The 27,903-nt window shown below is 31.5% G+C and overlaps 1 protein-coding gene across 3 annotated transcripts in view; it reads right to left on the bottom strand.

The window, feature by feature from the left end:
• The window catches only part of Dhc36C (Dynein heavy chain at 36C), a 338,056-nt gene that overhangs the window by 237,132 nt on the left and 73,021 nt on the right, over window positions 1-27,903 (bottom strand). For all 3 annotated transcript variants that reach the window (XM_085817779.1, XM_085817780.1, XM_085817781.1), the window contains exons 11-17: window positions 26,591-26,832; window positions 22,297-22,375; window positions 19,381-19,605; window positions 14,976-15,259; window positions 7,889-8,024; window positions 5,791-6,054; window positions 3,096-3,244 (exon numbers count right to left, since the gene is read on the bottom strand). In XM_085817779.1, coding sequence (XP_085673905.1) covers window positions 3,096-3,244; window positions 5,791-6,054; window positions 7,889-8,024; window positions 14,976-15,259; window positions 19,381-19,605; window positions 22,297-22,375; window positions 26,591-26,832 — 1,379 coding nt within the window. The remainder of the gene's footprint in view (window positions 1-3,095; window positions 3,245-5,790; window positions 6,055-7,888; window positions 8,025-14,975; window positions 15,260-19,380; window positions 19,606-22,296; window positions 22,376-26,590; window positions 26,833-27,903) is intronic.

Raw genomic sequence — 27,903 nt, 5'->3', positions numbered from 1 at the left:
ATCCCTCTTGTACATGGTTGACGATTTTTGCCATGAGCGTAGTTGTGTCTCTATATGGAACTTTAGCAAAGTCGAATTTAATTTCTCTACAAACAATACTAAATATCCAGTATTATGGAAGAATAATGCAGGCTTTGTTTTTCCCAGTATAAATGGTTTTTGTTTATGTCCACAATTTTTCAGAGCCAAACATTCACTTATTTTTTTGTTGAATTAGATGAGTACTAGCATAAATATAGGTAGGCAAGATTAGAGAATGCACAATGGCCCATGCATTTTAACTATTACCTTTTGGCTTGTGAATGTTAAAAAGTAATACAAAATAAATAAATGTGTTACCAATTCCATTTTTGATATATATATATATATATATATATTACTTGTTGATTTATTTTAAAATAAATTTATTTTAAAATTTTGTGAATAATTTATGTCGTTAATTATAAAAGAACTTTATACCTTCTTTTCAAATAATATAGAAATCTCTACATATAATAAAAGAAAGAGTCTGTCTGTGTGTGTGTCTTTCGTTAGCGCTGCACATAAGCTAATAGACCCACGGCTACGAAATTTGGTACATAGGTGCATCTAGACCAGAGATGAGTCAGTGCACCTCGAAGCGATTTTTTTTAAATTTGAATTTGAATTTTTTTATTTTATGTTTTTTGATGAAATTGCGTCATTTTGAGACATAATGGGCTACAGGAAAGCGAGATTTACTATAGATTACACACTCCATTTTCACATCGTCATGAAATGTAGGCACTTGGCTATTTTACGAACATAAAATAAATTTCATGTTTCAATAAATCGATTAAATACAAATTTATTTAACAAAGGGAGCTTAACACCTTTTCAACGGGATTTTTTTCTAAAAAAGTTTATTTTTAAAAATGTACAGTTTATTTTTCTTTGATTTTTGCACAAGTTAAACTTTCATCCTTGCGACTGCTTTTACAAAAAGATTTTTAGAAAAATGACAATATTTTGTATTAAAAAAAAAAAAAAATTAAATGAAGCTTCCGAGTACACTTCTCACATCTTTAAAAATGTGATTTTTGCAACAATTTTCCTGTCTTATTGTTGTTGATAGATTTTTGATGAAATTACATCATTTTGAATAGTTTCATTCCTTTAGAAATATGGGTTTGGTAACAATTTTTCATCGTATTTCTTATGTCACTGTTTTTAAGAGATTGGCATATTTCATTGTCATTTTTTTATATATATAATACATTTTTATTGATTTTTTTTTGATAAAGTTGCTCTGCGGAGTAAAATTCTGTGTGGAATTTTATGTTTTTTGAGTTGCTTTCATGTTATTCTTTGCTTATTTTACTGTTCGTAAGATATTGAAAAGTTTTGCATGATTTTTTTTTCTTCAATGGAAAGTTGGTTTAATTTTTTATTAGGATAATTAATATTTGTATTAAGGGATATAGCTTATTTCATTGTAATTTTTTTCTATTGAAAATATAAGATATCATTATACTTTGCTTTTCAGAATTTTTTGTTTTTTATATTCTTTTATTAAATGGCTGCGATGTGACTGCTGACACATTTTCTCAGTAGATTCCTAAAGTATCATAACATTTCAATATTTCAGAAAAAGAATCATTCAAACTGTCGAGTAAGAAACTGTTTAAAAAATTTTAATTTTATTGCAGAATTTTTATATATTTTTTTATGTAGTTATGGTGGTGGTTAAGAAGGGGATATAAATTATGCTTTAACAAATGTTTAATGCACATCTCATGCAATCAGTTTGTTAAAAATTCAAGATGTATATGTTTTTCTAGAGATACATCAGGGCCGTATGCAAGGGAGGGTTGGAATCTTAACAAAGAGAAAAAAGTTGGAAGAACTTACGTGGCCATCGGTCCCAGGTGTGTCTTTTAGGCATTTTTCCGGTATGTTTAAAAGCCAGATGAAGGCATAGCGGTTAGTTAGAAATAAAATTCAGTGCCACAGCAGCTTATCTCGTTTGTTCCCAATTCTGGTGCTGCATAATGAATTATTTTGCTTACACATATTGGCCTGTTTTATAGTAGCATTGTTAGCAACTATGCATGCACAGTAAACTAAAACCGGTATGTTCCAGTTGAAGGAGCAGTAAAACATCTTGAAACTAGGCTTCAAGAATTCCATTTCACTTATGCTGAAATTGAAGAGTTAATTTTTCTTACTAAAGTCTCTCCGAGTCAAATCCACCCAGTTTTCCAAAGTAAATATTATCTCCAAATTGAAGGATTAGCAATGGGTCTTGCTGACATTTACCTGTACTGTTTTGAGGTTGAATTATTTGAGAAATTATTTTTTTGTCTCTGGACTCGTTACACAGATGACACTTTCACACTTTTTGATGGTAATAAAGTAGTTTGATCCCACAAAAACCACATAAACTGCAAACACAAAACTATCATATGAAAAGATTTTACTATATGTGAACTATAAGAAATAAACTAATTTTCTTCTATTTTTTATATATATAATATTTTGCTGCAATTTTGTATATTACGAATATTGCACATCAAATTATATCAACTAGTCATATGAAAATTATTTTGAAAACTATTAAATTTACACAGTACTGAAGCAAAAATATAGCAAATTTGCTCGATTTCTTAATAATATGAGAATTATAATCCCCAATGAATTTGTGTTTTAAATAAATTCGTTAATATACAATGTACACAAAAGAAACGAGTTGTTAAAATATGAAGTATGTTAAAGTAATGGAATGTCAGTCTTAGGTATTATCCCTATAGAAAACATTACACAATAAATTTTTCATTTCTTTTGAGTATCCAGTTTGAGTAATATAAAAATATTAGCAAATTTGTATTTTGGTGCTTCTTTAAAAATTACAGATTGTTAGTAAACATAAATATATCTTTGTTCTTTTAAACTTTAAAATTGGTAAGAAACTGCTTAAGAATTTTTATACTGCTACTTGCACAGATGATATTACATAATAATTCTATATTATGTATGTTTAGTACTATGGCTCAATCTCTAGAACAAGGCTAAAAAATATATGGCTCAAGAAAGGAATAATAATAATAATAATAATAATAATAAAAGGTTTTTCTTACTTTGCTTTGGCCTCAATTGGCTTAACAGAAGATGTACCTATCATAGCTTGAGTTTTGACAATATGATCATCCAAAAGCAATTGTATCTCATCGACAGAAGACAGAATATAAGTTCCAGATTCCCGAAATGGTACCACAGAGAACATGATCTAAATATAAAATATGGAACATTATAACGAAGTAGAAAACTGAAAAATTCGAGTCTAAATGAAAACAAAATATTATACAGTGAAATCCTTCCCCAAAGTTCTATAAAATGCTGGAACTCATTTATTCCCCTTTTGCAAGTTCAAAAATGATTTGCTGTTTCTGGAATTTTTCTGTTTGAGACAGTGGCTAACAGTTTAAAGTGGCAGAACTTTTTAATTATTATTTTTTTTTCATGTGATACCATGATACTTTTTATCAAGTAATCCAACTTGCATTTATTTAGCCATAAACTTTATTTAGTCACCTACTGAAGTTCTTTAAGTAACATTAAGAAGTAACATTTGGTGTTTTCCTGTTCATAATGTAGTATATAGATGGAATGAAAATTGCAAAAATTGAATTTCAAAGAAAGACATTAAAAGTTCACATCATTATGGATGTGCTTTTTGAAGACTTCTTGGATATCCAGTAAAATATATGCCTGGCAAACACAAATCCTTAATAATAATAGCAATAATAATAATAAAAGAGGAGGATAATGACAATAGATTTGATGTGATGAGACAATAGGAGTGCATGTATAATATTTGCAATTCTGTTTATGATGAGTTACTCTAGGGGGGGCGAAAGATCTTTAAAAGAACTAAAGTATTAATATAATTTTCATTCAAATTTATTCAAAACCATTTCATGCATAAACTCACTTCTTGGATCTTGAACTTACTTGTCTAACAACACATCTATAAAATATTTTAACTTACTGTGTTGAAGGACTGCAAATAAGTGCTTCATATTTTGCTTGATGTATTGCATCATACTTTTTTAAAAACACTTTATGCTCAAGTTTTAACTCTAGATACTATAATTCTATATATTTGCAAATCATTAAAAGATATACGAGGGCCATCCAGGAAGTAGATTACGTTTCCGTCTGTGTCCGCTAGGGGCGGGGCTAGCGCGGCCATCTTGGGGTCAGAGCGAGCGTTGCGCAGCTCAGTCTGCATCTAGCCATGCTAGTGAGAGGTTCGTGCTGTGCTCCGTTCAGATACTGTGACGGTTTGAAATGTCTGCGTTAATTGAAAATCCCGTGAGCTGCGAGGTGCGCTCAGTAATAAGGTTTCTGACTGCAAAAAACTGTAAACCGATAGAAATCTATCGGCAGCTTCGTGAAGTGTATGGGAACAACATTATCACTGAAGGTGGAGTGCGTCAGTGGGTCATAAGATTTCAAAATGGCCGAACCAATGTTCACGACGAAGATTGAAGTGGGAGACCCAGCATAGTGACCGCCGAACTTCTCGAAAAAGTCGATGCTAAAGTCCGTGAAAATCGAAATTTCACAATAACGGAACTTTCTTTGAGTTTTCCACAAATTTCACGAAGTTTGTTGCACGAAATCATCAGCGAAAAGCTTGGTTACCACAAGTTTTGTGCAAGATGGATTCCAAAAATCTTGTCAGAGGACCACAAAAATCAGCGAATGGCTGCAGCGTTGAACTTTTTGGACGCTTACCATAAGGATGGTGACTCTTTACTCGATCGCATCGTTACTGGTGACGAAACATGGGTGAAACATGTGAACTGTGAAACGAAATTGCAATCAATGCAGTGGGGGCACACAAGTTCTCCCCAAAAACCCAAGAAATGCATGCAAACAATGTCGGCAAGGAAGATGATGGCGACTGTTTTTTGGGGCAGAAAAGGTGTAATTTTGGTGGACTTCCTGGAAAGAGGCACTACAATAAACTCTCAAAGGTATTGCCAAACTCTCCAAAAACTCAGAAGAGCAATTCAAAACAAGCGCAGAGGAATGTTGAGCTCTAAGATCTTGTTGATTCACGACAACGCCCGGCCCCACACGGCAAATGTCACTCGTAAAGTTCTTGAATCTTTTAAGTGGGAGTTGTTTCCTCATCCGCCGTACAGTCCCGACCTGGCACCGAGCGACTTCCACCTATTCCCAGCAATGAAGAAGTGGCTGGCTATGCAGCGTTTTGATGACGACGCACAGCTGCAAGAAGAGGTAACGAAGTGGTTGAAGGCGCAGGCGGCCGAATTTTTCGACGAAGGAATTTCCAAGCTCGTACATCGCTACGATAAATGCCTTAATTTGTATGGTGACTATGTAGAAAAGTAGTATTTGAGTGTGGCTTTCATCTGTATATAATAAAATTTGTTTCCTATACTTTGTTTATTTTTTTATTCCAAAACGTAATCTACTTTCTGGATAGCCCTCGTATTTTTACCAATTATAATTTGAATGTATATGATACTTATTAAAACTAAAAGTGTCTGCAACTCTATCTCTGGTTAAAGAACAAAACACTCATATCACCAAGACACTCACTTAAGACATCAGGTATGCATACAAAATAGGAAATTATTCCACAATTTCACAATTTAAAAAATTTGTTAGTATATAAAATAGTTACAATTTATATTATGAATATAAATCAGATAAATTTTGTTAATATGAGAAAAATAGAGAGCTGAAATTAATATTTTTCTTTCAATTAAATAGAAAAGGGAGAAGAAGAAATCTTACCTCACTCCATTCATCAATCATTTTATCCAATGCTTTTTCTAAATTGTATTCTTTACTAGCTGCTTCACTAATACCTTCAAACTGAGGGATGTATTCCTCTAAGTTCAAGCCAATTAGTTTTGCCAAAGTTGTTGTTGGATCAGGCTTGAGGGGAAACCCAACAATCTCTGATATCTGATCCCAGTGACGATTTCTAAGACCAGGATTACATAATGTTTGAACTAAAGGAATGTAACCTTTAAATTTCTCTACTACAGCTCTCACCTATAAAATACAGAATTTGTTAGTCATACAAGTGACTAATCAAACATATGACATCAAAAATTGAAATCTTGTTAGTATCATATAAAATGGACTCTCATTAATGCAAACTCAAGAGAATTAGGGACATTGTGTCTAACAAAAATTAACAGGAGGTTGAGCTGTCAAATGTATTCTAAAAATGTCTTCACAATTGAGCTTATCAGAATTTCAGCATAGGTTCAAATTAATTAAAATCATCATATTTCAAACTAGTGAATTTACTATATTTACCTTTTGTAAATTAATTTACCAATATTACTCCAAAATTTTTTATTTGAATTTTGGGAAGAAGGGGCTAAGCTATTTTGAATGTTTCACATTCTAGATAATGAAACAAAAGCATATTCTCTAAAATGTATACACAGTACAATGTGCATAATCCGGACTCGTCGGGATTTCGGGGATTCCGGATTAGGGGTTCTTCCGGATTACAAATCATCAATTTAAATCTGGTAAGATGGCATGCAGAAATTATACAATTAAAAATATGAAACCGTAATTTATGATATAAAGAGCAATTATGATCTAAAGGGTATCAAAATTTACTAAAAAAAGCTTAATATTTATTTGTTTACTTTATTAAACATTTCTTTCAGTTTAAAATGCTTCATTTTTTTTGTGCTAATATTTTATCTTTAATTCTATAAACAGACATAATTTCTTGTTCAATTATAAAGTTCCACTGTTCAAGTCCTGTAATTGCTGTGTTGAGAATACCGGCTAACTTGTCAATCGAAATTTTTTCGTTTTCAATAACCTCTCTGTCACTTTCTTCACCATTGGAAGCGCGCATGGGTAAACGCTTTACGCGTATGCATAGCAGACGCGAGCATTAAATGCGCATGCGTAAGTTTGTGGCTTTGAGGTCCAGATTATAGATCATTCCGGATAATGGACGTCCGGATATCGAACTTTGTACTGTATATGAATTATTATACAAAAGTTAAGTTCCCTGGTAAATTAGTTTCCATAAAGTATTGAACCTTTAAATATATTTTCTAACAACGTTTTTTTTTTTAAGTTCATCGTTTTGATAGAGTATTAACAATGTATGACATTTACATGATTTATACGTGCACACACTACTATGGGAAACTATAAAATAATATTACTGCAATTAAAAAAAATTCATCTTTGACAACTTAGTCCATAATTTCTAATATTTAATAGATATTTATTTTTTAATAAAATTCGGTGTCTATTTATAACACAGATAAGGTTCTTGCATTAAACAAACCAATTCTTATGGTTTCGATCTTTACTTTAACCTCTTTCTGTATTCCTCACCAAAATGCAATTTAGCTTGTAGTTTATTCATCCTAAGGGCTTTTGGATTTTGAGAGAAAGACTGGCGTTCCTGCTGCATTGTTAGAATTCTGTCAGCTGTAGCTAAATATCATTATTTCGCCTTTGCATGCTCTTGCAACCAATATTTTAAACTCATGCATCAGTAAAGTATTTGAGTCAGCTTGTATCTTAGGTTTTTAACTGAGTAGACTACAGAATCAACGTTCAAGTTTAAGTGACTATTATTTCTGATTTGCATCATTACAAGTCATGGTTATTTGTAGAGTAGAAGGTGTGCCCTATTTTCTCAAAAGACCTGTCAAGTAAGGTTACAGGACTAAAGCTCTAGTATCAGACCAAGTATAAGCTTATTCAGAAATGAAAAATTTATCTAAACAGCCTGCATGGAATCTGATTAAATAGGCATAGTAAAATTTTAAAAGCATATTTTTCTTCAATAAAAATCAAAATTTTTTAAATATTTTAGTACAGAAATAAATAAACATACATTTTCAGCAATTCGTTTTGGTTCTAGTTTGTCATAAAATCCTTTTTCTAGCTTGTATAAAGAACGCCAAATTGTCATCACGTCTTGCTCTACAAGCTCAGGATCTACTTTATGAATAGGACCATCAAGCCAATCTCTTAAAGAAATAATGAAATTAATATTAAATTGCAGTTTTTAAATTAAAAGATGTATGAAATGAAATTTTTCCATCAAGCCTAGATCTTAAAAAAATCATGAAAATAGATTTAAACTATATAGTTTTTAAGTTATATGAAATGCATTCTTTTAGCGAACTGATTGTAAAAGTGAATACAATTATAAAGATCTGTGAAGATTTGCTCATGATAGTCTATTGTGAAATGTGGAAGAGAATAGTAAATTTATTTACTCGTTCACATTTTAAAATAGATCATCATAGAAGGCAGCTGCATTTAAAATAAAATATTCACATACTATTAACTTAATATTTAAATTATTAGATACATGAAGAAAAAACTTCGATAAACACAGTTAAAAAGTTAATAAAAAATATTACCTGAAAATTGGAAATATATCACTGGAATCGAAATAATATGAATCTGCATTTTTTTATTATTTCACTTAAATACATTTTCTAGCATGTGCTTTGACAATTTTCATTCTATTACAAAGACAGTGATACATAATCTACAAGATAACCAATGTGCTGCCAAAATTAATAATTTCAACAGCAATAAGATCATTCAGTTTTAACCCCACCCTCCTCCTTGTAATTTTGATGATTTTTTTATAGAAAGCCATGCTCCTGAATTAAAAAATGACATTCCTTTTTGATTATCACTTATCAGTTTTAAAGGAAACAAAGAATTACAGTTAAAACATTGATTAAAAGTTAATACATATTCATTTCTGTTGCACCCAAAAAATCAAGTATGAAAATTTTGATTATTTGCAATTACCCATTTAGCTTATCAATAACTATAAGACTTTATTACAATAAAAATCTACATCATCATTTAACTGTTTCTTCTAAAACCATCAATTTAAGTCTCTCATATACAAATTCAACAGATGATAGCAATTACTTTGAAGTGATATTTTCTTTGTAATTCTTTTTCATATGGCAATGCTTGGTGATGCAACATTAGATTCAATTAAAAAAACTTTCAGGACAAAATCTAAATGATACTGAAGTTTTCAAAAAATAATCCAAATGAAAATCAAGCATGATTGATTAACTGATTATGAGAAAGCCTGAGACGGCTGGCTGTCTGAAATCATTATTTTATTGCTTTCTCCATTCTTCTAGGCACCAATTCAGATCTCTTGAATAAGTTCTCAGTCATCCATAACACACATAATCAGTTTTTTAATCTATCTACTGTCTTACCACTGGTTGAGTAATTAATACCATTGGGCATTGGTAGTTCAGCCTGCTTCAAAACCAGGCAAATAGGCTAGTTGCGTGGCTGTTTTTCATAGCTTTCTCCACTTTATATCATGAATATAAGTCAGTTTTCCATGAAAGAATCACTCTCTTTTTAGGCAGAGAGTTATTGCTTTTTTACATTCAAATAGCTAATATATCTGCTTTCCACATGAGCAATATCTTAATAAATCTTTCCTATTGCTGTCCTAAAATAGTTCCCTGATTTTCAGAATAAAACTGAAACAGCAATAAAGGAAATGCAACTACACTGAGATCTTGCAACTCATGGTTCTGTGAGATAAGCAATTTCAACATGCATAATTTGTATAAATTTTAGATTCCTAATTTCTTCAAAAATTAATAAAACATTAAAAATATATTCCAGGTACTTTTCTCTTTTTCCTGATGTTAAGGTTTCCGAAAGTTGATTATTTTACAGTCCAATAAAAATTCTAACTTATCTTAGGCTAACTTGTGCCAATAAATTTCACTTTTAAATAAAAGAACTCATCTCTCATCATTGTCTCTTTATCAGTAGTTTTAAACAGAGACTCAGTTTTATACAAACTTGAGGTAGTGAAGCTTTGCCTTCTTTAGCTTCAAAAGTCACATTTTCCTCACTAGGTGAAATATTTTTATTGAGAAATAAATTTTTCATGATGCTCTTCACTCAGCTATTTCATACGCCTTCTTCCCCACCAAAAAAATATGAGGGTTGGAACTTTAATACAGTCAAAAGTCATTAATCCGGACTCGTTGGGACTTCGGCGATTTCGGATTATTGATTTTTCCGGATTATAGATCATCAGTTTAAATCTGGTAAGATGGCATGCAGAAATTATAAAATTAAAAATATGAAACCGTAATTTATGAAATAAAGAACAATTATGATCTAAAGGGTATCAAAATTTGCAAAAAGAAAGAGCTTAATATTTATTTGTTTACTTTATTAAACATTTCTTTCAATGTAAGCTGTTTAAGTTTTGCTTCGTTTCATGTGATAATACTTTCTCTTTAATTCTATTAAAGAATCAGACAAGAAATTATGTCTATTAAACAGACATAATTTCTTGTTCAGTTACAAAGTTCCGCTGTTCAAGTCCTATAATTGCTGTGTCGAGAACACCGACTAATTTGTCAATCGAAATTTTTTCGTTTTCACTAACCTCTGTCACTTTCTTCGCTATCGGAAGCGAATTATAATGACGAGGAACTTGTTTTAAATCACATCAAAGACGGAGCACATCGAGATGAAATACTAATTTGGTAAGGAATTATAAGCCAAATAAAATAAAAACATCTGCCCTGAAGATAAGGATAGTGCTGACAGATCAACTTCCAATTCATTACGCGCCCGCTGCGGCGTTCCCCCCGCCGAGCAGCGTGAAATTGATAAACAGATTTCAGATTTCAAAACATACTTTCGCTTTAGATCCTTTAGATATTAACAAATATATATCGGAAATTCTATTTGATATAATCGAAAGTTTAAGCTTACTTTTATAAATTTGCTCTTACAGTCTGCAAAAAATAATAAGCCGGATTCAATTCGAAAATTAAGGAACAACGCAATCATCAACATTAACTGAAATAGATAATTAGATCATTTTAGCTTATACGTCCATTATACATAAAACGCGCACGCGAAAACGTATTCTGCACTTGCACACACTCATATGCGCAGTCATAAAAGGTCTTACGTGCACGCGTAAACGCCTATGCGCATGTGTCAACGCGGCGCATGCGCAGAAAGTTTTTAGTTTTGAGGTCCGGATTATAGATCATTCCGAATTATGGGTGTCCGAATTAACTACTTTTGACTGTAGTGGCAAAACAGCTGAAAAAATGCTACGCAACAAAACCAAAGAATATCGCGTATACCACACGTAAACTACATACCTACCTTACCTCTCAGCAAAAAGACTCGTCCTGCCTACGTCACGCGCATGCGGAGTGACGCAAAGAACAAATCCTTGTATTAGCTCGCAGTCTAAAGTAAGTGTTATCAGGATGTTTTCAAAACAAGAACAACGATGTTGGATAAAAATTGAATGTGCCAGAGGTCGTACAGCACGACAGTGTCATCAAGGGCTTCAAGAGGCTTGTGGGGAATCTGCATTGCTTTCCAGAACCATAGCAAGATGGGTGAAAGCATTCAATGAAGGACGCCAAAACGTGGCAGACATGCTGTGGCCAGGTCGTCTGAGTGTCAGCGATGCAGACATGCAAGCTGTTGCCGCACTAATGGACAGTGATCGCCGTTAAACGATTCGTCAGCTGGCCGGACAAACAGGATTAGCGCACACGACTGTGCTGCACATTCTGAAAGAACGCCTGTCCATGAGAAAAATTGCTTCACGATGGGTTCCACATCAATTGACGGAAATGCAGAAATGGCTATGATACGATGCTGCCCGAACCCACCTGGAGTGATATGAGCGTGAAGGAGATGCTTTTTTACGCCGTATCATTACGCTGGATTAGACTTGGGCCCGATCGTACCAGCCAGAACTGAAACGCCAATCAAACGAATGGCGTCATCACGGGTCACAATGACGCTCGAAATTTCGTCAGAACCCCAGCAATGTGAAAGTTATGGTGATTCTCGTGTACGACTGTGATGGTGTCATCCTAACACATACCGTTCCCCCACAGCAGACCATCACTGCGCAGTATTACTGCTCATTTTTGGAGCACAATCTCCGACCAGCTTTGAGAAAAAAATGGCGACACTTTCTGCAGAACACTCTTCTTATTTTGCATGACAATGCTCGGCCACATGCAGCGCAAGCTGTGACTGACTTGTTCAAGCGATGGGGCTGGGAAGTGCTTTACCATGCACCATACTCCTCAGATCTAAGCCCTTGTGACTATGACTTAATTCCTAAGATGAAGGAATCACTTTGTGGCACTCACTTCCAAACTGTTCCTGAGATTTTTGTGGCAGTAGACCGGTCCATTCAAACTATCAACAAAACAGGCGCTGCTACAGGTATTCTGCGATTTCCACATTGTTGGAAACGGGTTGCACACAATGTTGGCAACTATATTGAAGGATTGTAAAACATGGTGACATGAATCACTTTTGTATTCCTTGTAAATAAATAGTTGCCACTATTAAAGTTCCAACCCTCATATATAGCCTACTTGAAATCTTATCAGAGTAATTTTACAGCTTTATGATAATGACAGAGATTTTACTAATAGCCTGTTATACAGTATATATTAAGAAAATATTCCGATATCATGATAAGTCTGCATCATGTTTAAACTACAAGCTGTAAGAATAAAAGAGTATTCACTCATTAAAAGATAAACCTTTTTTTAAAAAATAATTAAGGATTTTACTGTGAGGAAATCAAAATTTAGAAAACAATTAAAAACACCAATGAATGTACAAAAGCTATTAACTGTAAGAATTAGATGGAATAAGCTAAACGAGAAACTGTTGGCAAAGAAAGAGAAAGAAAACTGTTGGCTAATCCATCATAAATGACACTGTTGCACCTGTAATTCACTGTGTTAATAATTATTGCAAGGTATTTTAAAAAAGTATTTCACAGAAACATTATTTGTATGAATGTTTTGTACTCCCTTGTTGTAGGCATAAAATTTGATTTGGTACTCCCTTGTTAAAGAAGCCTCTGTGCTTAATCCTCCAAACTAGCAACTTGTAGTCACCCAATCTGTAAGGCATATCTTTAACAGATCTTGCCAAAGATTTATGTGGTGGACAATTTAACAAAGAAAGTGGTATTTTTATTCTTTATATATCACAGACTAAAGGCCTCTTCAATTAATTTCTAACATACTTAGATTATGCAATATTTAGTCATTCCTTTTGGATAACTCAAATATTTAATTGCATAAAAGTTATAATTAATAACAATATTCATTTATTTAATAAATTACATTATTTTCTATGTATCATTTTAAATTTTTTGATCATCAGTAATAAGTTTTACCTTCTACCTGCAGTTCTTTTTCCTTATGCAGAGGGTGTCACACATTTTTTAAACAATTCTAATTCTATTTACATAATCTATTACATAATAGTATTGAAATGTTCTATTTGATAACCCTTATTCTTCACTAAATTTTAAGACCATTCCAAGCATTTTGTAGATTGGAAGAGGTATTTTATCCCATTCATCTTGAACAGTATTCCAAAGTCCAAGGAGGGTTGCAGGTCTATGTTTGGACAATCCACTTTCCAAAAGTTCAAACACTAAAAATCCACAGGTTATACATCCGATTTAGTAGATATGAGTAAAGGGCATGGGCTTGCTTTCGTTGCTTGTTACATTTTTTTTCCAGGAAATTAACAGTGGATTTTTACATGTGGCTGCTTGCTTTATGGTGATACAGTTGTACTGCCTCATGGCACTGTGGGTAAAAAGAAAAGTATTTCATATTTGAAAATTGGGTATAAAGTATGCTCGTGATAATAAGTGAAGTTTATCTTAAAATTTTTTCCACTCTTTTTATTTTTAATTTGCCGTTATATGAAAAACCAACGAAATCCCTTGGATCAATTGTGATAACATTTTTACATTTTTGTCTGGATAAATCTTTCTCATAAAGGATTTTTCAGTATGTTTTGCAGTGATATGTTGTGGAGCAAGACGATGCATATTATGTTCTTATGCTTTCTTAATATTAAAATCAGCATTAATGACTTTGTTTAGTTTGTAGAGTCATTAGGTTTATTGGAAGCAGAAAAGATGAAAAATATGCAACCGCCTTCGCCGGGAATCAAACCACGGACCTTTGGAATACCGGCCCAGCGTGCTACCGTTACACCACAAAGGCATGCTAGGAAAGTGGAAGAAATACCTTATAAGTTGACACTGAGCATTTTAATGATTTTACAACTGTCTTTTGACTTGACAGATTTTCGTTTAACATTACAGATCTCACTTTTGCAACATTCAAAACGTTCCATTTTTAACTTGGATATGTATTGGGGCAATTTTTCAACCTATTGCCAACGTTGACATTTTATTTTCCAAGCCAACTTTGACATTTTTTTCCTTTCTTATTGACAATATTACCTATTATAGCTTTAGATATAAAACTTTCACAACTTTTTTTAATAATTAGATGCAAATAATCTTCTTCAGAAAGAGCACAAACCTAGCCTTCAATTGACTGCTTCTTTACAAGTATCATTTTGCATGAAAGCCAAAGTGTCAGATAGAAGACGATAATTTATATTTTCAAAAATATGCAGTTAAAAATATTTTAAGCTGACGACTTTTTTTTTTTTGATAGCAAAGCAAAAGCATCTAAAAAATGTGCGAACAGCCTCCCTGTAACATCATATTTCTAGAGAAGAATATGTTTTTAAATACATATGCAAATTTCTGCAAAAATTAGATGAGAATTATTTATGTTATTTAGAATTAAGAAAGCAAAGAGGAAGTGCACACATTCTAACTTTCAGTTTCATCATAAACATACAGTCATTAACCAAAAATACTAGCATTCAAAGAATTCGCATATATATCTGCAATTTTAAAATGTAAACAAGAATAATTTATTTAAATTAATAATAGCATACAGAATACAATAATCTGCATAAGAAATACAATAATAATGCAAAATATATGCTTAATAATAATAAAGAAAATTTATGCTGTGGAAAGACAGAAAAATATCACATAATAACAACTGCACCTTTGTTTCTTATCAAACTCTACAGCATATGTGTATAACTGCACATAAGGTCTTATGTCATTCAGTAAGGACATGCGGAGAGGATATGATGTTATTTCCCATCCAAAGGCCTCTTCTTCAGTGTTAAAAGATTCAATAGTTTTCTCTGCATTACTCAACCATTCTTCTATATCTGTTGCATGCCTCAAATACTTCTCCACAAGTTTTGTGTCACCTAAATTTGCTAAATTATTAATCTGCTTTGAATAGTTTCCAAGATCATCAGAAAATGCTTTTCTTCTTTCCTAAGAGGAAAAATAAATTGAATATCTAATGAATAAACTAAGAATTTTGAAACGCATGCTGGTTATTTTTTATACAATTTATAAAAATTTATTTTATGCATATGTTAAAATTTAATATTTTATAGCCTATATTTATCTATAATACACTGTGTTACCTGTAAATATTTATAATCTGTAAATATTTATTTAAAACCTGTAACTATTTATAATCTGTATATATTTTATAACCATATTCAAACATAAAAATTGCACAATTCACACTCTATGTTAATTATTAAATTATAACTTACTGATACATCTAAGTGATTTAAATGCATTAAATCCATTTAATTTGGTTTGATTTGTTTGATCATAGCAAAGCATGCGAGCACTGTTTGCCTATGGTCCTTCATGAAGACACCACTTTCTTTATTTGCTTAAGGAAAGAGATGCTTTTATGAAGGACTTTCTGACAGAACCTGTCTCTATACATGGAGAGTGTTCAATTCTGATAAGCCAAAATTCCATTTAGTTACACATAGTAAAAATAATGTGACAAAATTTATAACATTGATAAAGAGCATAATTTAAATCCTAATATGCCAAGACTCTAAAAATTAAGTTTCTAAGAAAAATATCTATACAGAATAAATATATTTTTTATAATAATTTATATTATAATCAGAATATGGAAGAACTGATTTGTTATTAAGAGCTCTCATCATTTTTCCTCCTTTCGGAATAAGATCAGAAATGAAACTATGTAGCAATATTTTACCGGTAACTGAAAATATTAAGTGACTAACAAAATTTTAATTTGAAAGTAAACTTTGTACATTAAACAAAATAAATTTAATAAAATACAAACACTACATAAAAGAATTACATGACAAAATTTATAAAAGTAACATAAAGAAATTTTCTCGGGGAGAAGGGGAAAAGCTATGCCCATGCAAAAATCCATCAAACTAAGGTTCGAGTTGTCAGTTTTTAAAAATTTGTTTTTAAATCATCTGCTAGAGTGGTGCTGAAGGAAATGAAGGCTGTTTTTAAGCATTTGGTTACATGGTTGCTGTACTAAGTTTTCATGAACTGCAGACAGAAATCATATGCATGTTCATTTAGTTTATGATGGCTTGCTTATTGCTTTACACAGTATAAATATAAATTTGGCTGGCTAATTATCTGAGCTATTGGCTGGCTTTCTGAGTCAGCTATCATTTGGCTGGCTTTCTGAGAAATATCTTGATTACAAGTTCACCGTCAGACTCTAACGACATTTGAAAGAAGAGTCCACATTGGATATTCCAATTTTGCGAGGGTTTTTTTTTTTTCTTTTTTTTCTTATGGGAACCATAGGATCTTATTCTTTTGATGAAAACAGTTCAATAAGGTCTCATCATACTGGTATGATAATGTAGAGACATTAGGATGTTTCGAAGCTGGATATGTGAAAAATGAGCAATGCCCTCGCTGGGGCTTGAACCACAGACCTCTCGAATACCCGTCGAGCGTGCTGACTACTACACCACAAAGGCATGCTAAGAAGGTGGGAGAAATACCTCATATACTTTCCCTTTTAAAAGGCCACTGGGGATTAGGGGACCCAATTGCCAAATCCTGGTGGTGGCAAATCATCATCCACCACCTTTCAGTTCAGGCGCCATTGTAGAAACATTAGGTTATTTCGAAGCTGAACGTGTGAAAAATTAGCAATGCTCTTGCCGGGACTCGAACCATGGACCTCTCGAATTCGCATCAAGCGTGCTGACCACTATACCAAGGAGGCATGCTAAGAAGAAAGAGAAATACCTTATAACCTAATACTTGATTAGGATTAGCAGGATCTGCAATATAATACAGTCAAAAGTCATTAATTCGGACACCCATAATTCGGAATGATCTATAATCCGGACCTCAAAGCTAAAAACTTTCTGCGCATGCTCCGCGTTGACACATGCGCATAGACATTTACGCATGCGCGTAAGACCTCTTACGACTGCGCATTTGCGTGTGCGCAAGTGCAGAATACGTTTTCACGTGCGCGTTTTATGTATAACGGACGGTGTAAGCTAAAATTATCTAATTATCTATTTCAGTTAATGTTGATGATTGCGTTGTTCCTTAATTTTCGAATTGGATCCGGCTTATTATTTTTTGGAGACTGTAAGAGCAATACTAAAAAAGTAAACTTGAACTTTCGATTATGTCAAATAGAATTTTTGATTCTGGAGCTCCCAAAGGATCGTACAAAACGAAAGTATGTTTCGATGTCCATCAAACAAAAAGTGGAATTGCTGCAAAAAATGGATAAAGACATGAAGAATGTGACAGAGAGGTTAGTGAAAACGAAAAAATTTTGATTGACAAGTTAGTCGGTATTCTCGGCACAGCAATTAACGGGACTTGAACAGCGGAACTTTGTAAGTGAACAAAAAATTATGTCTGTTTATAGAATTAAAGAGAAAGTATTATCACATAAAATGAAACAACTTACATTGAAAGAAATGTTTAATAAAGTAAACAAATAAATATTAAGCTTTTTTTTTGTAAATTTTGATACCCTTTAGATCATAATTGTTCTTTATTTCATAAATTACGGTTTCATATTTTTTATTTTAGAATTTCTGCATGCCATCTTACGCGATTTAAACTGATGATCTATAATCCGGAAAAATCGATAATCCGGAATCGCCGAAGTCCCGACGAGTCTGGATTAACGACTTTTGACTGTACATTGTGGGAGATCTGCTAGTAACAATGAGATAAGGAGCTTCAAGTTTGGGCATAATTTTTTTACTTACCTTGTTTATAGCTCCACTTACTTGATTTATAGTTACCCAAATTTTGTTACCAGGCTATCTATCTCTTTTATCAAAGTATTACTTTCTTTTGTCTCATTTCTATTTGACATGTTCCCTGATTTGAGGTGCTTTCAGCTATGGCATAATTTTAGCAACAAAGTTGTCATTATCAACAAGTGCTCTTAAATCATGATTAACGTCATCTGTCATCTTAAGTTCTCTTTCACACTGCAAATAAGTAGTGCTGTGACCTGTTGTGTCACATTTTGCTGTATTCATTGCAAAACAAACCATGAGTAGTTTTTATTCCTAAGTATCATGAGCATCACTAACTAGTATGATTAGTCTGGGTATTAAATCTCTTCACTTCTTTCACTTAGATGGATTCGACTGAGGGTGATAAACTGGAAGAAGTTCTTGTTTAATTCCAAGAAAGTTTCAGATTTGCTCCATTACAGCATTAACAAACAGTGTGCCATTATCACTAATTAGTCTTCTGGGTAAGCCATAGCATAAGAAAACTTCTTCAATTAAGATTTTTGTACAATTTGTTGCAGTGGCATCTTCTAAGGTGAAGAGTTATATCCATTTCATACTGGTGACTTCGATAAGAAAAATCCATTTTTTTTTCCAGTGGGGGTTTCTGAAGTGGGCCAAAGATGTCTATGGAAAATATCTGAAACCATTGTCCATATACGGCTGTTCTAAGCTATCCAGCAGGTATCTGGTTATTTGGTTTATACTGAATGCACTTAGCACACTTTTTCACATAGCCTGCAAATATTTTCTCATAGCAGGAAAGTAATATCTAGAGGCAATTTTATGAATTGTGCTTTCAGCTCCATAATGTTCTGCAGTGAGAAAAATGTGAAATTGCTGTAGGACTCATTCACACTCTTGACAAGAAGCCACTAACAGAGTTTTTTTGGAGTCCGTATCAGGAGAGTAACAACACAAAATTCCTTGATACATGAGATATCCTCAATTAATCCAATTTACATAATTTTCATCTCTTTTGCCACTCTCAAAACAGTATATAGTCTTCCTTACATCTAGTTGTGGTTTTTTAAAATTTCATTCATCTACACAGCAGTTTTCTTGGCCATGGTTATAAACTGAATTGATGTCTTCCTTAATTATATTAGTAAGGGAAGTCAAAAGTTGCTACGTAAGAGTAAACTGGCTGAAAAAATTGGGAATTTTTTACAAAGACAATACAATTACGACTATTTCGGCAAGATAATAGATCTATGCAGTTGAAGTCCCACGATACTTTTCTGCATGCTAAATAATGATAACTTTTTAAAATATATAAGTGGTTTAAAATGTGCAACTTACAGTTAAACTTTCTTGAAACTTCTTTAATGAATTCTTGGCCACTAAAGAATTTTCTGCAATAACTTTCGGAAAATCTTTATGCATAATGAATATTTTTGCATGATGTTCAAGTTCTGATCTTGTAAAATTGAGTATTCCACACAGATAATATATCCAAGAGCTTAATAACTGCAATTTCTGCTTAAAAACATCTAATGGTTCTTGGATGAAACTCTTAACAAATTCCTGCAAGAAATTAAAATACAGAACCAACAAATATATTAATATTAATGAAAATTTACATACATAAAATGAACATTAGCGAAGATCTCAAAATGACTTTTATTTGTTTTTCAAATAAACAGGAATGAGAAAATAATTTCATGATAAACGGACCCAAGTAAAATATTTTTGCATAAAATCCTCATTCTTTATTATATGATGTCCAACTCTTTAATTTGTTCAAGATAACAAATATGTATTATAGATTTATTCATTAAAGCTGTTGTTGTATTTATTTACTGATGTTTTGCTTTTACTTTTTAAATAGAAAAACTGACTTTAGTTCAGGGTTTCTAAACCAGAGAAGATTTTTCTCTGGTGAAAAGAATTTCACAGTTCCAGAGGGCTTGCACAAGACTTGCTGGATACTACTGACATTGATCCTGAGTTTCTGAATACCATGCTGGATACTGAGCCTCTGAAAAATGTGAGATGAGTCATGGGTGTACGTTAATAAATAACCCAGAAACAAAAGCACAGTCATCACAATGAAACATACGAGGTCCCCAAGGCCAAAAAAAGTACAAGTGAGAAGCAAAATCAAGGTGATGCTAGCCATGTTCTTTGATATCCAAGGAACTGTGCATCACGAATACATGAATACGTAACGGAAGGACAAACAGTGACAAAAGAGTACCATGAAGAAGTTCTCCACTGAATCCTCCGCTGGATAGCAAAAAATTGACAGCCGCATCTCTTGTTCATTGCACCTGATACAAACTTTTTTGGCAAGCGTGTAATACCAGTCATTTGCCGACCTCCCAACTTCTCAGACATGGCACCTTGTGACCTTTGGTTCTGAAATTGAAGATAACACTGAAAGGATCCCGTTTACAGAGTAGAGATGAGAAAATACAGAATATGGTTGAATACCATTTCCAAAAGAGTTTTCAGCAGTGGAAGGAACGGTGGGCTAAGTGTGTATGGCACAAGGTGCTTACTTGGAAGAGGATTAAAGTCCCAGTCCCATCAATATTTTTTCCAGCCATAAATTTGGTACTTTTTAGAGAAACATCACATTTTTAGATTTTCAAATTATAATTAATTTCCATAATATGGTAATTTTTAAATTTGTAATTAAACAGAAATGCTAGCTCATTTGCAAAATATATTCAAACTTTATTACAAATGCTTATACTTACCAATTTAACCTGCTTAACAAATGCATAGTAATAATGCTTCTGGCCTAAACAAACATTAACAATATCATATGCGATGAACACTCAAACTACTAAAGCAGTGGATCTGAAGTTTGAAAAGAGCAAGCACAATGTCACCATGTCAGCAGCACGATTTATAACAGTTACTGACAAATTTTATGCAAAGTTCTTCCAAACATAGTTAAAAAATAAAGAACATCATTTACTGCTTAATGGCTCTTTAATTATTGTTAATATAAAATCTTTGATGGCACTGACAATCAGAATGCTTAGAAACTTTTCACTGCATCCATTTCCATAACAGTATTTCTTGGGAGATGAAAAATTAAAACATCAATTTTGATAGTTATTTTCTATTAAGTGATCACCTCTACAGGAACGCAAAAATTACTTCGATCTGTAGGTGGTTGTCTTTAGGAAGTTCCAATATATAATTCCTAAGAACAGAAAAAGACAAACAGTAAATAATTTGGAATGATTATTGGTCTTTAATCAGAAAAGGCTGGTATTTTCAGAAAATCATGGGCTATGGGGGGCCCTGGCAGCTGCCAGCTGCTTACCCGGCTATGGAATCTAAAGGAATTGAAGGACTTTCAAGTCAGCATTGGAAAAGTCAGGACCATACATATGTTTTTTTATAGTCTAGCAATCGTGAAAAGGCGCATGGGGTAAAGCAGGTTGAGAACCATTGTATTAGATAAACTAAATAAAAATCATTTGCCTCCTCCATTATATAAACCAATTGGTCAATCAAATATAATTAAACAGAAAACTATTAGAATATATTAGTTTTTCTTTCAAATTCAGACAATAAACTCAATTTTTCTACACCTAGAAGCAAGAGTATCAATTAGAAAAAAAGGAAAAGAAAAAAATTCCAGATAATATAGGATATGCATGAATAATTGCATGCATGTTGTCTATAATGTAACTTCAGATACCTGAAATTCATACTGAAATAAAATACTGAATATATCTAGATCCCAGGAGTGTTGCTTGATTGTTAGCGAACCACACTTAGTTAAAATATTAGCAACAATAAAAATAGAGTTTATAAAAAGATGTAATCTTTTAAAGACAACATTTAAACTTAATTAACTAATATCAGACTTTGAAATCAGTATAATTTTAAGCTTGAATTATTTTACTGCTAAGCGCATATCAAAATAAAAAAATAGAATTTTTCATGAGCAAAATATTTAGACTTTATTTAAGATTTGTTTCTTTTGAAAGAAAAACTGATAGCAGAATATTTCCAAAAAATAGAAATCATGGTTTGATGATTAAAGTATAAATGTGTAAGATTGTGAATGCACAAAAATAAAATAAATCATCAATCAGTATTTTTATACTATCAATAAGTATTTTTAAAATGTGCATTGACTAGGATTATTCATTCATTTAAGATTAACTGCTGTTAAATAATAATGTAATTCATTTTATGTAATTTTGCCTGTAATCTGAAATAGAAAAATTTAAGAAAATATTTTAATACCTTGGCTTCAAAAAGCTCTCTTGTATCAGATGGGACATATTTCAATTTATTCATCGCAATTTCATATTCTTCACATAGACTAAGATTAAAAATGAAAAAAATAATAATAATATTGATATAACACAGTAATAATCAACATAAATTTAACAGTACCATAAGTACATTATTTGTTACTTAAGTATGAAAGTGATCATTTAAAAATATAATTCTCATTAATTTAGGAGTCAAACAACAAAAATCAGCGTTACATTTACAAATTTTCACAGGACTAGTTTTGATGGATTTACCGAGCCATCATCCTCAGCTGCAAAAGCTATCTTATCTCGTTCATTTATGCTTATGCAGCTGAGGATGATGTTTTGATAAAGCCATCGAAACTAGTCCTGTGAAAATTTGAAAATATAAAGCTCATTTTTGTTGTTTGACTTCTAAATTAATTCTTGTTTGACATGTTATTGTATCTGAATAATTTAATAATTCTCATAATTAGTAAGAAAAGCTTAGTAATATTGGGTCATTTATAAATATATTGATAATTATTAATAGCATAAGTAGCTACCAAAAAAATAGTTAATCATTATGAAAGTCTAGAATCTACTAAAACTATGTTATAAAAAAATCAAGTTTTATTTTAGGATGTATCTCATTTTAAATATTATAAGTTTTTTATATAGCACAAAGTCATTTATATAGCCTTTTACATAGCCCTTTTATATAGTGTAAAGTATCAACACACTTTTATCATTGCATTTTTATATACCTTCATTTCATTTTTGTAAGAATCACTATAAATGTTTTTCTATAAAATATACTATTCTTGATAGCATGATACTATATGCCATATAATATTATGAAGAACTAAAAAGAATATTTCAAGAACATGAATTAAAAACTCTAATAAGCATTTAAAAAGTTATGAACTTTTATAGATAATCAAGCATAACTGGTCAAAGAGAAATACAGTTTAGATATATAGAATTTTTTGATAAGCAGTCATAATGGTGCACAGGGCAAAAACTATCACGGTGAGTGTAAAAAATAAACGAAACATAAGAATAATAAAATACTGTTGATTTCATATTTTCAAAGGTGTATTGCTTATTATTTGTTTCACAGGTCATAAAATATTTGATGAGCCTTAGATTTAAATATTTTAATCTGTCTAATATACTTGTTACTTCCTTGTACAAAATACAGGAACTATTGTAATCGCAAAAAATTTCGGGTATCATATTTCAACAAAGGTATCCATTTTGACCTCAAATTCATCTGAACGATGTTTTTGCTTGACAGCTGTACATATGGACAGGATAAAGGACTTTTTTTTCCCAAAACAGATTATAAAATGGATTCAGTAGAGTTTTTTTTCATGACGTCTGTAGGTACATATGTATGTATCTCGCATAACTCAAACACGTTGAAATTTTATATATGGGAGTGCTATAACATATAATTGTACATATTCCTTTTTCATTTTAATTGGCCTGCCAGATGCATATAAATATATATACATATTGCCCCTCTGTTATCCGGTGCGGAGAGCACAGTATTTTTTATTCTTATATGTTGGTAAATTACGCATTTGTCCCCTTAAAAGTGATTGAATTATGCTGTTATTGTATTTTGGTTAAAGTTTTTTTGCCTTTAATTAATTTGCATGCAATAGTTACAGAATTATCAAAAGCTTAAAAAGTTTAAGTGCCCTAAGGCTGCCATTCAGCTATATATGAAACTCTTAGTAGAATAGTGAATTAAGGCAACTTCAACGTATTTTTGCAGTGTGACCAAATGTGAACTTTCAATGTTGTGCACCGAAAATTTTGTCTTGCTGCCAATGGCCAAATTGTTTAGTTTTCGCTTAGAAATTCTAATTTTAATTGCTAAAAAAAATTTTTTTTTAACTGTAATTTGGTGTTTTAGGCTTTTCTGTATTTTACAATTTTTAATGAAATTTTTATGTATTTTTGTTTTGTTAAGAAGAGAGATATGAATTTATTGAATTAGAAACATACCTTTAATGAATTTCAAGGAAATAAGTTTAAATAAAGTGCAGCAAAAAATGTGTATAATTTAATATGCTATACAAGGAAGTCACATAGTGTCCACATCAGATACAGTACAAAGTCCTTAATCTGGATCTCAAAGCTACAAACTTTCTGCGCATGCATAAACGCATAATGCGTTTACGCATGCGCATAATACATTTACGCATGTGCATATGCATTTACACATGCGCATAATACGTTTACGCATCCGCGTTTAATGTATAACTGATGATATAAGCTAGGCTAAAATTATCTAATTATCTATTTCAGTTAAGGTTGCATGTTTTTCCTTAATCTTCTAATTGGATCTGGCTTATTTTTTGCAGACTGTTAGAGCAATTTTATAAAAAGCTTGAACTTTCGATTATGTCAAAAAGAGTTTCCGATTCTGGAGCTGCCAAAGGATCTACAAAGCGAAAGCATGTTTCGATGTCCATCAAACAAAAAGTGGAATTGCTGCAAAAAATGGATAAAGGCATGATGAAAGTGACAAAAAGGTTAGTGAAAATGAAAAAATTTTGATTGACAAGTTAGTCGGTATTCTCGGCACAGCAATTACAGGACTTGAACAGTGAAACTTTGTAACTGAACAAGAAATTATGCCTGTTTATAGAACTAAAGAGAAAGTATTAGCACATAAAACGAAGCAACTTAAACAACTTGCATTGAAAGAAATGTTTAATAAAGTAAACAAATAGATATTAAGCATTTTTTTTTGTAAATTTTGATACCCTTTAGATCATAATTGCTCTTTATTTCATAAATTACGGTTTCATATTTTTAATTATATAATTTCTACATGCCATCTTACCAGATTTAAATTGATGATCTATAATCCGGAATCGCTGTAGTCCCGACGAGTTCGGATTAAAGGCTTTGTACTGTATTTAAAATTCTGAATGGTTTAATGCCACAAAATAATACAAATTTCTAATAATTTTATTTATTTATTTTATCCAAGAACAACTATTTGGCATTTATAATTTTTTCCTTCAGATAGTTTAAGACTTGTTTTTTAAATTTATTCCCTTAAAATATTTAGTAATAAGAAAAGAAGATACTTAAAAGTTTTAGTTTTGAAGTTTAGGCTTAAAATTAGAGATAAAATAAGATAAATTAAGGGCAGATATGCTGAAATGGTCATTCAGTAGCATCAAACTTATATAAACCAAATGAAATGATGGAATAACTTGCACATTTATTTGTAATTTACTTTTGTTAAAACATTACTACAATTAAAAGTATAATTTAACAGGAATTTCGTAAATGGGAAAAGATAGATAAATAATGAAACTTAGCAATGATATTTGAAAAAAAAAAAAAAAAAACATTTTTAATCTTTTGATGGCCAACAGTGAGCACAGTTTACATTCCAGTTATGCACCACATTGAGCGTACACATATTTATGATTAACAGATAGTGCACGTATTTTGGAAAAAAGAATTGCTTAATCTCACAGCTGCTGAAGGGTTAATATATAAACAAGTTACTACAGAATGAAATAATTCTGCATTTTTGAAACTGTGACTTCAAAAATGAACTTTTGCTAATGGCTTTATTATCTTTTTTATTTTATGGTAATAGAAAAAACAAAGGATATAAGATTAATAAAGTTACAAAAAGTACTTTTTCAAGTAAGAGTTGCTCAGATTTATAAACAAAGTTATAATTATGTATGCCATTCAGGAACTAAAATAGTTTTTACAGACTTTTATAAATACTGTTAAGGTTTTTGAAAACAATGTACCTAACTATGTAACTTTCTATCATTTGCTTATAATAAAAATTCTCATTATGATAAAAAAATTAATGTTAATTATGCTAACATATATATACTATATGATGTCCCATTGTTTATATGTAAAATAATGTTCCAGTTACAATAAAAATGAAAATAGCTATTGCAAAGTGCTTTTTATGTGTTTATTTCCTCATAGACAAAATTATAAAATTTTAAAATGAATGCAAATAAATAAATAAAGTCAAATGCAAGAGAATTTTTTTAGTGTTAGTTTCCTTAAAATAATTTTGTGCTGCCCACAAATGCCGACATCTAACTATAATTTAGATAATAATTTAAAACTACACACTTTCTATAGTTACATCTCTTTCCATAAATTTATTACAAAAATGCATAAATGATGCTAATGTAAGAACATTAAAATAAATAATTTACATATTAATGCAATATGATTTTCAATTAAAATATATAAATATACTTAAATAAGAATTAATTTCAAATGTTTACTTTGCAGTAAATTCTGCATGCTTTTCCTTCAGGTGTTTTATTAACTTTGTATATAATCCACTGACTGAAGAATAAAGGTTTTCAAAGAACTCTTCACAGTCAATAACAAACATGCCTCTTTCTACAATTTTTCCTCTTTTCAATTCAATTTCTTGCTTTAAGGATGTTAACGAATTAACTTTTGCCTCATATTCATCTAAAGAATGTTCACTTGCAAGGAAAGCATCTACTTCATCACTGGCCTTGGATGATCAAAAACAGAAATCAGAATGTATAATTTAATACATTTTTATTTACAGAAGACTGAAAATACATTAGTATTGGATTAAAAAATTAAGATTCTGATATAAATATAGGCTAATGTTCAAGTTTATCTTTACATATTCAAAAATAATGATATACCATTAAATTTCCAATTGATATTATTCATTTTTGCATGGAATATGTGAAAGAAAAGCCTTATTGGCATTATCAAATCAAATCTGATCAAACGGCTTCAAATATGCAAATCAAGTCATTGTCATATGATGGTGATGTGTAAAGTGAATAAATCTGAATAAATTTCTGCAATACAGTGTTTGATTTCAGTGTGTATGGACCCAATTTGTTATAGCTGTGCAGTAACACCTAGTAAAATCTGTGAAGTGGCAAATTATTGGTAGTTTAGAAATAAGGCAGACAATCGTGGACACAGTGAGATGTGTGAATATTGCAAACACGACAGTCTCTACACTACGGAACAGTTGTAAGAAGACCTGGAAAAGGTTGTAAATGGACAACAACTGGTTCTCAAGATCGATATCTGACAAAAACTGCTCATCATAGCAGGAAATTTCCAGCCTATCAATTAAGTTCAGAGCTAATAGCCACAATGGAATTGTTGTATCACAGCAAACTGTATACAGAAGGCTTAATAAAAGAGGCCATTATGCCAGTAAGTCAAGGGTATGTGTTTGACTGTCTTCACAACAAAAGAGGGATCATTGTAATTGGTATGTAAAGATAATTTTGGACATGAGTGTGTGTGTGTGTATACATATATGCACACATTCATGTGCAGCATCCATCATCAGAAAAAATGCATACACACTTTCAACATATGGTATCCGTGTAGTGGTTTTGAATATGAAATTGAATTATATTTACAATTTGTAGTATCATGTTTGCTCAACACATGTTTACACTCTTCTGATTGTAATGTATGATGTATGATAGTGAATCAAAATGGCTTTAAGGGACTAGCTATGCTTTACTTTATCAAGACATTTCAGCAGCATTCTCCATGGGCACATTAGCCTATGCTGTTCAAGCAA

The sequence above is a fragment of the Stegodyphus dumicola genome, chromosome 5 (assembly GCF_044657685.1).
Source record: "Stegodyphus dumicola isolate Sdum_Otavi_A_Nest chromosome 5, ASM4465768v1".
NCBI lineage: Eukaryota > Metazoa > Arthropoda > Arachnida > Araneae > Eresidae > Stegodyphus > Stegodyphus dumicola.
The sequence above is the reverse complement of the archived record's forward strand: the minus strand, read 5'-3'. Positions and strand labels throughout refer to the sequence as shown.